The sequence below is a fragment of the Rattus rattus genome, chromosome 10, assembly GCF_011064425.1.
Source record: "Rattus rattus isolate New Zealand chromosome 10, Rrattus_CSIRO_v1, whole genome shotgun sequence".
Taxonomy (NCBI): domain Eukaryota; kingdom Metazoa; phylum Chordata; class Mammalia; order Rodentia; family Muridae; genus Rattus; species Rattus rattus.
This window is the reverse complement of record NC_046163.1, coordinates 53,227,673-53,242,387: the sequence shown is the minus strand read 5'-3', so window position 1 is coordinate 53,242,387 and position 14,715 is coordinate 53,227,673. Positions and strand designations below refer to the sequence as shown.

The following is a 14,715-nucleotide window of genomic DNA, read 5'->3' as shown; positions in this document are numbered from 1 at the left end:
AGCACATAGAACATACGTGCTCTTGACGTCTTCACATTTATTTATTTATTTATTTAGGTTTTAAAAAGCCAACTTAATTCTCGATTGGAGGTTTAAGAAACCTCGTCTGGTTGATGTCTTGCTTTATTTTGCCTGTTGGTTATTAAGAATACAAGCATTTTCAAATGGTTCTTAGACAGACACATTTATTTCTCTGTGAACTGTCTCTATGGTGTCTACCAATTTCTCTTTGGAGATGTCTTAAAAATGTAAACATTTTTATAAGTTCCAGTTCCTAACATTTTTTTTTCTTTCTTCTTTCCATAGTATGAAGGCAGAGTCTCGCTGTGAAGCAGAAATTTCTTCATGCACTATGAGGTTATCTTTTAAAAGTGTTTATGTGTCCTTTTTTTTTTTTTTTTTTTTTTTTTTTTTTTTTGGCTTACCCATTAATTACTAAATCTGAATTAAGAGTTATCAAAGTTCAACACTATGTTTAAAAATCCAATTATTGAAAAATAAGTGAAAATTCTAGGATATAAACTGATGATAAACTAGAAGTTACCCCTCTTCACTGACAGGGTTGAACAAAGACCACAAAATAATGGATTGGTGAAGTATCCGATATAGTGAACAGGAAGAAAACATACTGAAAACTTAATGACAGACTGAATTTCAGCAACTCATGCAAAATACCACAGCTGTAGCATGTCAACCATATGCAGCATAAAAAGAGGGTTGATAAAACAGTGCAAAAGTAGCATTGCAAGTTAAAGGTTAAAGAATGAAAATTCTTAAATATGAAAACACAGAATCACCCAGACTCAGGAAGTTCATCAAATGCACTGAAAATATATGCAGAGAAAACTGGCAGCTATATCATAATGAATCCGGTTAAAGAAGATGGAGTGGAGCCTATGACAGGAACAAGGAGGAGGAGACAGCTTAGCTCACAGTGATGATGGCAGACTTATCACCAGAAGCAATGGAAGCCAGAGACAAATGTCAATTGCCTGTATGCTGAAATAAAATGTGTAGAGAGCGGCGCGGCAAAACAAAGATGGCGCCGACATCCAGCTTTGCCTGGATATAAACGACTTACTGTGCATGTGCAGGCTTGTTCCTTGCTAGGGCTCCCTCTAGTGGTGAACAGCGGTACTGCACATGTGCGGTTTATGCACCAGGTGTCAGTTGACCGTTATTATGCTAATGAGGTGATTCACTCTCCGCCAATCCCTGGAGGACAAGTAGTGGGGTGATCCAAGCCCCACCAATCCCTGAGAGATAATTAGCATACTGTTGTCTATATAAGCCGAGCGATTTTGCTGCTCGGGGTCCCTGTTCAAGAGAGCTGTAACACTAAGAAGAGCTGTAACACTAAGAAGAGCTGTAACACAGTAAAGGCTTGTTCGCAGAAGAATCCTGTTGCCGCGCGTCGTTCTTGCTGGCGGGACATTGGGCGCGCGACAAAAATGTTAGAACGCAGTTCTCTTTCCAGCAACAGCGTGTCCTTTAGAGATGAAGGTGAAATAAAAGCATGCAAAGATAAAAGAACATTAAGAAAGTTCACCGCTGAAAGGACGTAAGAATATGCAGCCTTTAAATATGATTCCTGATTTTATTTCGACTGTTAGAATGAAAGCAATGTGAACTGTATGTGTACACAGATGCTCATATCTGACAGCTAGGGTATAACATACTACCACTTAGTTACACGCAAAGAATTTTTTAAGCCCATGCCTATTAACTAATGCCACTGAACTGCCAAACAAAATCAATGGTGCCATCTGGCTGGGGTATTTGCCTTGTGTGCTGGTCCAACCAGAGGTGATTGCAGTTTTATAGAAACTGAGCAGCTATCCAGCCAGAACAAGAAGAAGAAAAGGAAGGACCACAATAATCAGTCAAACTGAGCCTGCCCTGGGTCAGTTCCAAGGAGACTGCCTACAATAATGTGCTAAACAGTAACACCAGCAAACATGTAAAACCAGAAAGCATGAAAATAAGACACTTTTAAAAGTAATTAACAAAGTTTTAGCGATGGATACCTCCCACCAAAAATAGGAGATCTATGAAATGACAAAAAAATATTTAGAATAGTTTTCTTAGGGTCCAATGACCCTACAAGTACATAAGGATAAATAATATACAAAGAAAACAAAATTATTGACACAGAACTAGAACTAATATTTTTGAAAATAACCTAGGAGATGAAGATTGCTATAGGCTGCTAAAATACAAAGTCCTCATTGAATAATCAGTTCTGAGGCAGTGGTTTCAATTAGGAACAAAAGGGAAAGAGAAAAAGAATGAGAGACTCTCTAGGAGTTAAAGAATACCGCCAAGAAGATAGTAAAAATTCACGAGTTTGGAATTGGTTCTAATGTTTGTGTCAATCCAGCCCACAAAATCAGGAATCTGTGTGTCCAAACACTGAAGTTTCTTGTACCCAATTGGTTTTTGAGCAATCAATAAAAAGCCAACTGTCAATGACTGGGCAGAGGGAGATGGGACAGGATCTTGAGGTTTGCAAGGGCTAAGAACTGGAGGGCTAAGAACTGGATGAGAGGAGAGAGAGGAGAATCACTATGATTCGGAGAGAGGCAGATCAGATTTAAAGCTGAGGGATGAAAATCCTCCAAAATGTAGGTGAGAAGGAATGCGATCTCTGCAAGAGTTGCCCAGAAGAGTGTCGGGCAGCGGACTGGGGAGCTGCCCAGATGGAGCCAGGGCAACAAAGATAAAACATAAAATTAGAGGACATTCAGCCAGGATTACAGGAGGAAAATGTGTGCTAGCCTTGGAGAGGATTAGAACTGCCCACTCTTTGAGACAGCCAAGGCATATTAAAAATTAACTGTTGTGTGTGCGTGCATGAGTGTGTGTGTGTGTGTGTGTGTGTGTGTCTGGGTGTGTATGTGTCTGGGTGTGTATATGTGTCTCTGTGTGTGTGTGTGTGTGTGTGTGTGTGTGTGTGTGTGTGTGTGTGTGTGTGTGTTTCATTTCATGAATCCAGAGGGCTCAAGAAGTGTGGCTGGGTCTGAACTCGCCAGTACATTCAAGACAAAATAAATTAAAAAGGACAGTAAAGTATATTTACTGAAATAATGGCTAATTTGAGCAAAGAAGCCAATATCCAGATACAAGAGGATCAGAGACCACTAGCCAAATCCTAATGACAAAAGGAGCTCCTTAAGGCAAAAATATCAAACTGAAAACAAGGCCATAGGAAGAATTCTTAAGAGTAGAAAAATATTAGAAATATAGAACAGGGTGGTGAGATAGCTCAACAGGCAAATGCACTCACTGTCATGCATGATGACCTGAGTTTAATCCCAGAACTCAAAGGGAAGTAAAAACTTAATCTTACACAATGTTCTCTGATGGCTACACATAAGCAGTGACATGTATGAGTGCATACACACACACACACACACACACACACACACACACACAAACGCATACGCATACATGCACACACGTGAAGAAATAAGTGAATGTAACAGAAACAAAAACCCTGAAACAAACAAAGGTCTCATTATGATTCTCATGTCTCATGAGAGCCTTCGGGACAAACCCTGTTGGTCTGGAGAGAGCAAGATGAAATATTCAAAGTGGTGAAAGAAAGAAGAGGATGAACCATTTGTTAATATTTTAACCCCAAGACCTATCTTTCAGAAAGAAGAAGATATGAAAACAATGTGTATGAAGAGACTTTCCTTTAATCCTAGCACTGTACTTGGACAACAGAGGTGTGTGGATCTCTGCAGGATCAAGGTGAGCTAGGGGTACCTAATGCTACCTCCTCTCAGACAACCAAACAGTATCAGCAACAAACCAAACCAAACAAACAAACAAACAACCATCTACAACACCTTGATAACCCAAGTGCATAAAGACCAACACTCAACCCAGACTCTGTGGGAATTATCAAAAGGGATTCCGTAAGATAAGATACTAGTGAATCTCACAAAGCACGCACATGCACAGAAGTTGATGGTGTAACTGACAGTTTTAGAAGAATCTAGAGAAAGTGCAATGATGGTGTAGAAAGAAAATTATTAAGAGTATGAAAGATACCAGGCCAAACTACTAAGGCTAATTATTAACTAATCATCAAAGGATACATACTGCTAAGTAATGTCTAAACCTGGTAAAGTGAAGATACGAAATACATAAGAAACCAAGCAGGTAAGAGGAAAACAAAATCTCCAGTTAAGAAATGGACTGGGGATCTTCAGTAAACAGTTCTCAAGAGAGAGAATTATCCAACAGGAATGTTTAGCATCACTAATCGTCAGAGAAATATAAACTGAATACACATCTTCCCGAATAACAGAGTGTAAAAAGAAGAAAGTCTGTGAATACCAAATATTGTTTATGCGTGTGTGAATGAGAGCTACCACAATGGGCAAACTGTTCCTCAGAATCTAAGTGTGAAGTCATCGGGTGAGTGATCAATCTTTCTTCTACAGACTGATTCAAAAGACGCAACACCAGTATGTGTAGGAGACTTCTGTCTCCCTGTGGTCACTGCACCACTGTTCTAATACCTAAATCAATGGCATGTGTCTAACAGATAAATGAATAAAACTGTCACTAACACACACACACACACACACACACACACACACACACACACACAAATCAGTATTTGTCAGCCTTAAAAAGAAATTCATTATTTGATGTAATATAGGTATTTGAAAGTCTTATGCAAAATAAAATAAACCATGTATAACCCCCCACACCAAATGCCTGTCCTTTCATGTAGAAGCAAACATGTTAAAGTTAGAGAAACGAAGTAGTACTTCCAAGAATGAGACGGTGATCAGAAGGAGGAAAGAAAACTTTTTGAGATGCATTTTAAAGGTGATAAACACATTTAGCTTGCGACATGGCTAAGAGATTAAATTCCCCATGTTCTTCCCACAAAAGCTAAGGATTTGACTTAATGGACATTGATTAGAGTCATTTCACATCAATAAATCATGACATCATTTTGTATATCATGAAGAGGTATAAAATATAGGTTTAAATAGAAGATTAGAGACTGTAAAGTTGTGTAGAAGACTTTTTAAAAGGAGAGTAGGCTGGGAGTCTGCATGTCTAAATTTGGCCCGCATCAAATATTAACATATGTAAAATTAGTTCACTTTGAAAGGCTGAAAACTAGCAAAGTATTTGGTATCTGCCAATTGTACAGTACAGAGCAATGCTTGGCTCAAGTCAGTGCCCACACAAATGCTGCTATTATTTCAACAGAGGAAACATGAATAACTTCATAAGAAATATCTTTCAAGTCAGCCTTGAGAACACACATTTTGCCCAGTATGTTCCTAGAAAGTATTACGAAACCCTACCTACAAAGTTCCCTGCATGGAGATTGAGTTTCCTCAGAGGACATTAAAAGAGACCGCTCACGTGTAACATGTACATGTACAGAGCAGATCACACAGAGAGAAGGGCTCCTACTCACATTCTCATAGAGAGCTTGAAGGGTCTCCAGGTCCACCACAGAATTGTCCAAGTTCACAACAGCTGTGGGGGAAAAAAGGCAAAGAAAAAAAATGTAAGTTATCATAAGTCGGCTGTGAAAGGATGCTTAGCCATTTCATGCAAAAGGTCCAGGAGCAGCAGTTGGAGTACATATGACCTATTTAACTTCAGTGTGTATACTTGGCCCACTCCAAAGCCATGTCTCAGAAGCTGCAATGTGTCATATGACATTCCAAAATATTACAGTTGCTCTCTGTGCTGCCTAGTTTTAAGTCATTTTGACATAAGCTAGAGTTACCTGGGTAGAGCAGGTCTCAATCCTATAGGGTATTCTTAAATTGGTTATTGATGGGAGAGGGTCCTGCCTGTGGTGGGTGGTACCATCCCTGGGTAGGTAAGAAAGCAAGCTGAGCCAGCCATGCTTAACAACACAGTAAGCAGCATTCCTTCATGGTTCCTGAATCAGCTCCTGCCTCCGGGTACCAGACCCACTTGATAGCTAGTCCTTCCTTTCTTTAGTGATGGACTGTATGGACAAGAGTAAGGCAAATATTTTATCATAGCAATAGTAACACTAACTAGGACACAACAAATGCCACCTCCCAAGAGTATGGCTCAAATGTTAGAGAACAAGTGTACACGAGCCTTTCACTCTTAAATGAAATACATTTAACATGGTTTGCATACTACAAGAATGGTACACAGATCATCTATTAAATCCCTGCGACCTAGTTTCATGCCAGTAACTGTTGATGCTTGTCAACTTACTCAAAACATCTGGTGAAGTCTTCTTTGGTATTGATACTTAAATGATCACAGACAAAACTGATCATCAAAGCCCCAAAATATGGTTTTTGAATTTTTTTGGGGGGGGGATGAGGGTGATAGTGTGTAGGATACTATGTTATGTTTTAAATCAGGTGAAGTCATTAGAAAAAAATTCATTAAAACCAATCTGTTTCCCATGGACGTATTAGGCTGAAACAGGGCAAAAGTGTCATGAAGGATTTGTGCCAAGAAGCCACTGAAGAAGCTCTCATGGGATTAAAGATTTCCAGGAGAAAAATCACAGTGTGGATAATCCCAATTTGATATATTTATTTTGATAACTGAGGCAATTTACTATGTCTCTCTCCTCAAATCTTAAAGTACACATTGACTAGTTGATACTGGCAAATGGCCCAAGAAAAGAATTAAGAAATAAAAGTAGAAATTGAAGCACAGGATAGAGCAGAAAACTAACCAAGGTAATTTTACATTTCTGGGAACAGAGCCCAAATTCACCAACAAATGTTGTACCAAGTAGAATATGATATTTCCACTCTAATAATAATCTCCTGTCTCAGTTTAAAAATTAGTGTTCCTATAGAAATCCAAGAGTCAGATTTTCTGCCAAATCTCCTTATTATTAGATTACACCAAGCAGCATAAATTACTGAAATTAAGAGATTAATTCATAGTATCTGTTGAGGTAATACAAAACAAACCAGGTGAAATCCAAATTCAAGTAGAAAAGGAAAGTAACTAATTGGTGTATGGAAATGTTTCCTTTGGTTTTATAGTTTAGTCTAAGGAAAGTCAAAGTGAATCCTATGGAACCCTAAGTGAAAACCTTTTAATTCATCAGGCAATAATCACGCTAGAACATTTTAAATTTCTTTAGTAACACAGTAAGAGATCTGTGAGAAAACTACAAAATATATTAGTAATCAATTTAGCATAATATTTCACCTGCAAAACAAAATAACATTGTTCATATTCAAGTAAAGCTCAGGATACATTTGCCTTTGGACTATACCCATCATTTTCTATAGTTATTAATTTTGAAATTATGAAGATTGTTACAACTTTAGTAAAATTGACCATAGAGAGGAAAAATGACCCAAATCAACAATATTAGAGAGGAAAGGCAATGCAATGACAGTACACACCGAGAAGCAGACTCACAAGGTTGTGTTTTAAAATTCTATACTCCACTAACCTAGAAAAGCTAAAAGAAATGAATGAATGACTGTATATATAAGAATGCTCGAATTTGAATAATAATTTAAATAGACATAACATCCAGTGATATAAAAGCAGTATTTTTCCAAATGCTATTTTTAGCAATAATAACACACCATCCTGAGAACTAAAGGCTCAAAAAGAGTTATAGGCTAACATCTCTGATAAACACAGATGCAAGAACAGGTCAGTGAGCTCTAGGTACAGTGAGAGATCCTGTCTCAAAAATCAAGATAGAGAAGGAGAAGTAAGAGGAAGATGCCCAATGTTGACCTCTGATATCCACAAACATGTCCATACATGTGAATGCTCTCTTACAACACACACACACACACACACACACACACACACACACACACACACACACACACACACACGAGTGTAAAGAAAGACAAACAAAATGCACAGAATATGTACAGGTAGATTTAACGATAAGGTAAAGTCTCAGGGAAACATTATTCCTCCAGCCACCCTTTGGGAAATCTTACCAGATGTTTAGCTTGGAATTTTTTACGTGCTCACAAATCCAGGCTCTTGACTATTTCAAGTAATTTTTAATGATGCTAAGCTTATCTATGTTGAATGAAGGATAAATCAATGCTATGTTTATGAATGCCACATAAAAGGAGGGCACTCTGCTGCTCAGTTTGTAAGGTTCTATATCTTAAAAATGTTCTCCTCACTTAACTCCACAATTTGTATTCTAAAAGGTGTTTTAACTTACAAAAACCTAAGAAGTTGTAGTTTTCCTGAAATGACTCGAGACTTTCTATGTTCTGAAATCCACACAGACCCGAATGTTAAACATGAGCCTGCACCTGGTCAGCCACCTGTCTCATGCAGAGTTTGTAGGTTCTTTGGGCCTCAGCTTTTTCATAAGGGAAATGGGTCCACATATAGCCATGCTGTTACTAAGAATAGAGATAATTGTGTGGAATAATCTACCTTAGTAGACACTCAAAGATAAAAGGGTTGCTATGGAAACAGAAAGGGGGTACTAGATGGAGGACAGGGCCAGAGGAAGCGGGAAGGAAACAGAAGTAGAGGGTAAGGATTGATAACAAGGAAGGCAGGAAAATGTCAGTATGAAACATTGTTTTTTCAGTTTAGAAACCTCTAAACATGTTTATATATCCTAGCATATAACCATCCAGCATGCCACTATAGATATATTTGTTCTTTTAAAACAAAATATATGTTTAAAAAGTGTGCATATTTCTTATTTCCATTGAGAATGACAGCATGCCAGAACGAAAGACAAGCCCAGCAGAGCTAATTCTGTTGCACACTTGGAGAACTATGGGGAGCTGGGAAGCTTTCAAGTAGGCAGGCAGTATATGGAAAGATCCACAGTCAGAAACGTACTATCATCAAGAAACCCTGAAAGGTTCCTCCCCAAAATGATTATGCTGCCATGACCTGCTTCCTTTCATTACTGTCAAAAAGAACTGCAGATTATGTTATGGGACGTCAAAGGGATCATTTCCCTAAAGGATTGACGACAGTCATTCCAGAAGCATCCTTTGCAAAATCAGCCAAGGATGCAAATATTATGAAACAGTTGCATCCACCCCCAGGGAAGACAGTATACCTTTCGGAACACAAGAACTCAGTAGCAGAACAAATATTCAGACTTCAAAATCTGAACTCCAGATTCTTCCTAACCCTGAACCAAGATAGAGTGGCAAAGTTGGCAGGTACAGCCCCTCCCCCGGCAGACTTTATATAGCTCCTGCCCTTGCAGGCTTCATATATCTTCACCCCTTGAAGAGCTTCCTAACAATTAAAATGGTTTGTTCCTTAAAAGGAAAAGGTACATTTGTGTAGATTCAGTAATTTTAAAGTTCACCTCCATTTAACCCATCTTGTCTTTCTAGGGAATTTTATTATGGCGGAGCTTTGTTTTAAAGTAAAGGCAGCAAAAGAACAGAATTCTAAATGCTTTACACATAGGCTACAGCCTCTGGCTGGGAAGAAAGAAATCAATGTGATATATAACCCAAGAGAGGTATGTGCCAAGCAAGCTTGCATACAGGAGGGTAAGGACGTACGTTTCTGATTAAGGCCGTAGGCTGCCTAGCCCTATAGGCCTTGTTTATAAGAACTGTACAAGTTAAATTATTGGAGAACAAATGCATTTTGTTTGAGTCAGAATGTCGCCTTCTTGTCTAGGCAGAGGGAAAAAATGGATACCGAGACTGTAATCCTTCCCGAATAAAATCTTTAAACGCAAACATGATTGTACTGTAGACTGTTTAATCTGGTGATATTGTGTTTCATTTCTGGTTTGGGAGAGGTTTGTTGATCGGACCGTAGTGGGTCTGACTCCATGCTTATCTCAACTGTTTAGATAAGACATATTTGACTTTGGCAGGTGACAAAATCTAGGGTGTGGAGTAAGAGGTAGAAAAAGCAGGCTGGCAAGTTCCCAGGTAATGTTTATTTTAAGCATAGTGTATAGATGAGTAAATTGTCTCAGACAACTTACTGGACTTTGTGTAAAACACCCCCTGTCTGCTGAATGTTTTCCGTAAAGGAGCACTGCACAATGTCCTTTATTGGGCATAACAGACTTCACCTTCTTGCTTAGGTAAACATTTACACTCTTGTAAAAGTGAGCTCAGTGAGTTCCCCTGAAAATAGGACCCTACCTCGGGGATCACTTTTCTTTTTTTTTTTTTTTCGCTCCTGTTTTTTTACATAGACTTTTAAAAAGTAAAAGTATTAAATTTTCTTTGAAAAGTAAACATCTATATTGCCCAAGAAATATGTGATATGTCTTACACTAAAATAACTTATACACTGTTAATATTCATCTGTTTCGATATATATATACATATATACACACACACACACACACACACATATATATATATATATTCATCTTGCTTGGAAGGAAATTATAAGCAGAAAAGCTTGAGTTTATAAACACAATAATTAAAATTTTAGACACAAGAACTTCTTTCAACATCATTAACTTAAATCGTCCTCTGAGGGGTGATGTCAGTGAATTTTAGCATTTATATTTTATTTTGGCGGACACATTGAGTAAAAGAAAGTAAGGAATACAGCCAGTGCAAGTTGCAAACTCATAAAAAGTAAGGGAACCTTAGCTGAGAATTGTCAATATACAACTAAGCAGTTTAGAGCTAAAGCTAGACATGTATGTTAATCCTTTGACCATCTACAGAGGGAAACCCACCTAATTCACGCTTTGGACCGACTTCTAAGAAGCACATAAACCTACGATAATCTTAACAGCTGTGTGAGAGGTAGTATATTAGCTGATTTGCATGGGTGTTAACAAAGTGCTCAAAGGAACAACAGAGGAAGGGTTTCTTTCTCTTGTGACCTCAAAGGGCCAAATCATCCTTGCTGACCGCATGCACTTGCAAAGAACATCATGATGGTGGCATCGTACATTAGGTGGGAGTCTTCATTATGTGGTGGGGAGTAAGGAAGGAGTGGATGCGATGGACTGTTGGAATAAAGGAAGCAAAGAATGCAGTGGAAACGAATAAACCCATTGGCCTTCAATGCCCACATTCTCTTTTGTTAGCAGATGAGGGCTAGTCTAATGACAAAATGAAGCATCTTAATGCATTCTAAAGTTCACAGGAACATATTTCACTAACAGGACCAAAGTCCCTGAGAGTCTTTAAAAAAAAAAAAAAAACCCTTACTGGATAATTTTATACCTCTATACAATTTATCTTGATAACACCAGTGTTTGACTTTCCTCTCCACCTCTTCCCAGATGCCCACAGCCCACAACTCTGTACCAAATTCACATACTGTCTTCATATTCCATTGAGTCTAGTCAAGGCTAGCCTTATGTCCATGACTGTAGAGCCATCCATCAGAGCATGGGTAATCTAATAGGGGCCACTTTCCAAATTTCCCAAAGCAAACTGACATTCCCAATTTCAGCAGGTCTTATCTGCCAAAGTATTTTAGCAATAACTGGTATTTTCATGAACCCCTTCCCATTTAGGGTGAGTTTCTGCATGGCTAGATCTTCTATAGGTCTTGTATAGCCAAGCATAGCCACTTAGAATTCATGAGTGCAACAGCCTTAATGTATCCAGAAGACAGTTTCCCACAAGTCCTCCCTAACCTCTAGCTTTTACAATCTTTCTGTTCCACCCTAGGAGTTGGTACAGAAGTCTGTCACACTCAGACACCTTCCTCTATGGCTTCAGCATATGGTGCCTCACATCTGAGCATAATTAGAGCCACAAAACCAGACAGATGACATGGCATCTTGTGACAACAGAAAAGACTTTAGAGCCAATGCTCCAGGTTGCCCATCAAGTGACTGTGTTATATAATGTGTACATCAGCTCTTGCTTTTCTGTGTCTTGATCTCTGCCCTGTCTCTTTCTCCTCCCTGATCCAATCACACCTATACTGCTAAAGTTCACTCAAAATCAACACTACATTCTATATACTGTTGCTGTTGCCTTTAGAAGGACACACTGGCTTAACGATGAAGGACTATGGAAGAATAACAATCGAGGACCATATTTTCCCATCTTAAGCGTCCGCTATAATCATGAAGTTGAGAATTCTCAGAGACAGTCGAAGCCTAGGGCATAGCCCAGGATCTAGATCTCCCCAGTCTATAGCAGAGCTTTACTGATTGCTGCTGATTCGTGATCCCATGCATCTCTGCCTGGAATTTTACCAAAGGAAGTAAATCACTCACATCACAGAGTGGTTGTTAGCATACACAGTGATGGAGGATACCAACCATTATTATCAGAAACTGTTTATCTTTACAATTGAAACCATTAAAAAAAAAAAAAAAAAAAAACCAACAGCCTGCATGGGGCTGCCGAGATGATTTCCTTCAGCATTCCTCTCAATTCACAAAGTCACTTTACAACTTAATTCAAAAGGCCTCCTCACAGTCATTAACAAAGCTACCAAGCTCCCTCTTAGGTTCTCCCAATTCCTGTGACAAGCCTATTATTGTCTCTAGCGGCTCAAACATGGGTGGACAGGATTCTTCTACGGTCCATCACAAAAGCAAGAGAAGTCATAAGGAGACCTTAGAATTGTGATTCTTCATGGTAGCTCTCTCTATATAATTTCTTTTCTTAGCTGTGTACCTACTATAGTCAGATCAAAACTTAATTTAAATTAATTATATAGGATGCTTGCCCAGGGTCCATCTCAGAATTTAAACCATAATAAAACCTTAATTTATTAGTTTTAAAACGTAATAAACTGGGTTTGGTTTGAAAATACTATAGGAAAAGAAGTGTTTGGGAGGAAAACATATTATTGAGAGGAAGATGCAAGGCCATGCGCAGTATAAGCCACAGTTTTTCCACAGTCCTGGGAAAAGATAACATGCCATTACATCACCGTGGTGTCTTAATCTGATGGTAGGACACTGAGCTTCAGGGGCTAGCTGTGCTTCTAGCTCTAGAATGCCCCTTGTAGGAATAGGACATTTGTGGCTAGAATAAGGTTTCCATCTATTCTCCCACATCTCTAGCACGATCAGAGCTTGAGGTGGGGGAGTCAGGAAGCCCCATAATCATCCGAAGCACGGACACGCCCTGAAGAAACACTTACCTAAGTGCAGAGAATATCGAAGAAGCCAGCTGGATGTACAAACACGACTTGAATCCCCAGCCATTTAGATTTTTAAGGCTCTCAGAAACCGACTTACACAAAATAACAACCCACCCCACCTTTCCTCAAGGATTATGCAAAAGAACTGTGTTAGCGCGGATGAGTCCTTCACAAATCATGGCTGAAGAGTTAAGCTAGCATGGTTATGTGTTCTCTCTGGCTTGTACTCAGATCTGTGCCCTGTTTCCATGAATGTCCACTCCAGGCCACGGCATTGTGCTCTCACGTGATGATTGTAGCAAACATTGAGACATTACAAGGGTGTCAACGCCTTAAACTGCAATGAGTGGTGAGCTTGGATTCACAGAGTCAAAAATTCTACAGCACAACTGACTACAAATACATGATGCGTAGTTCCCACAGGAAATGCAACGAAGAGAAAGAACACAGATTCACAGCTTAGCAAACTTCAAGTTTTAGGTTACTTCAGCCCATAAAAGAATAGTCAAGAAGTCCAACTGTCTAAGTATCATAAAAATGTAGAAAACAAAATCATCTTTGGGGTTTTGCTGAGCCTGCAAGAAAAGACTTAACAATAACTATTTTCCCTTGACTTAATAATCTGTGTGTAACGTAAAGTGATGTATGAGGTCTTTCTTTTTGTGAGAAAGAACTCTAGGTAATGAACTTTATTTTAAATTAAAGCATATTCTGATATTGAATTTCTGAAAGTAGGTTTTAATGAAAGCATACTATCTCACATGTCTTTTTTCCCTGATCCACTACAAGGCTACAATTGATGAAAGGTTACCCTGGGCTCACTGCAGCCTACCTCTTCTCAAATTTCTATTCCTAACTGACTTTGCATTTCAATGAAAACCATTCACTCCACCGTCCAACAGCATTTACTGCGATTTTAATGTCTCAATAAATATAATAAACAGGTCTTAAAATTCTATATCCCATGTGAGCAAAAACACTTCAAGGTTAGAAAAAGTAGGAGGGGGCATGAAGCAATGTCTAAGCAAAGCCTTGTAAACTAGAGTTTCATAAAGCAGCCAGACACTGGAAAACCTAGTGGGAAAATACAACATTACCCGCTCTGAACCCAAATTTTTTTGAGAGCATTACATACAAAAATAAACAAATGATTATGGATAAACTTTCTTTTGGTAATTAATAGGCAAGTGAAAAAAAGCCTTGTCTCTGAGAATGGAACTAGAATCTGGATGAAAGAGACCTGTGGTTTGTAATGTACAATTTGTTTATAGAACGTTCTGCATGAAAAGCATGATTCAGTGGTAGCACAACAAGGTACAAGAATTACTTCATGTGTGGGTTACCTAAACACATGTGAAATGTCACCATCAAAACAATCCTTCGTAGCTCCAGGGGTTCAGAAAGGCCCTTTCCAGAATTTTCCTTTTCTTTTTAAGAAAGCATTCTGATGTGTTTTACCCTTAACTTGAAAGCACAGTGACTACCAGGAAAAATAAAATGTTACAAGGAGAAATGGAAGTCTGTGTCTGTGTCACTACTTAGAGAGTCTCTTCTCATCCCACCCTGCGATTTATTTCCCAATGAAGCCAGAATCCATTTGAGTGCTCCCTTCACATGCCACCCAGAGCCAACAGCTATGCATGTGAAGTG

At 38.7% G+C, this 14,715-nt stretch overlaps 1 protein-coding gene across 1 annotated transcript in view; it reads right to left on the bottom strand.

The window, feature by feature from the left end:
• Positions 1 to 14,715, bottom strand: part of Fmn2 (formin 2) — a 309,451-nt gene that overhangs the window by 157,042 nt on the left and 137,694 nt on the right. Inside the window, 1 exon segment of the mRNA XM_032914755.1 lies at positions 5,456 to 5,517. Within this exon segment, the coding sequence (XP_032770646.1) occupies positions 5,456 to 5,517 (62 nt within the window).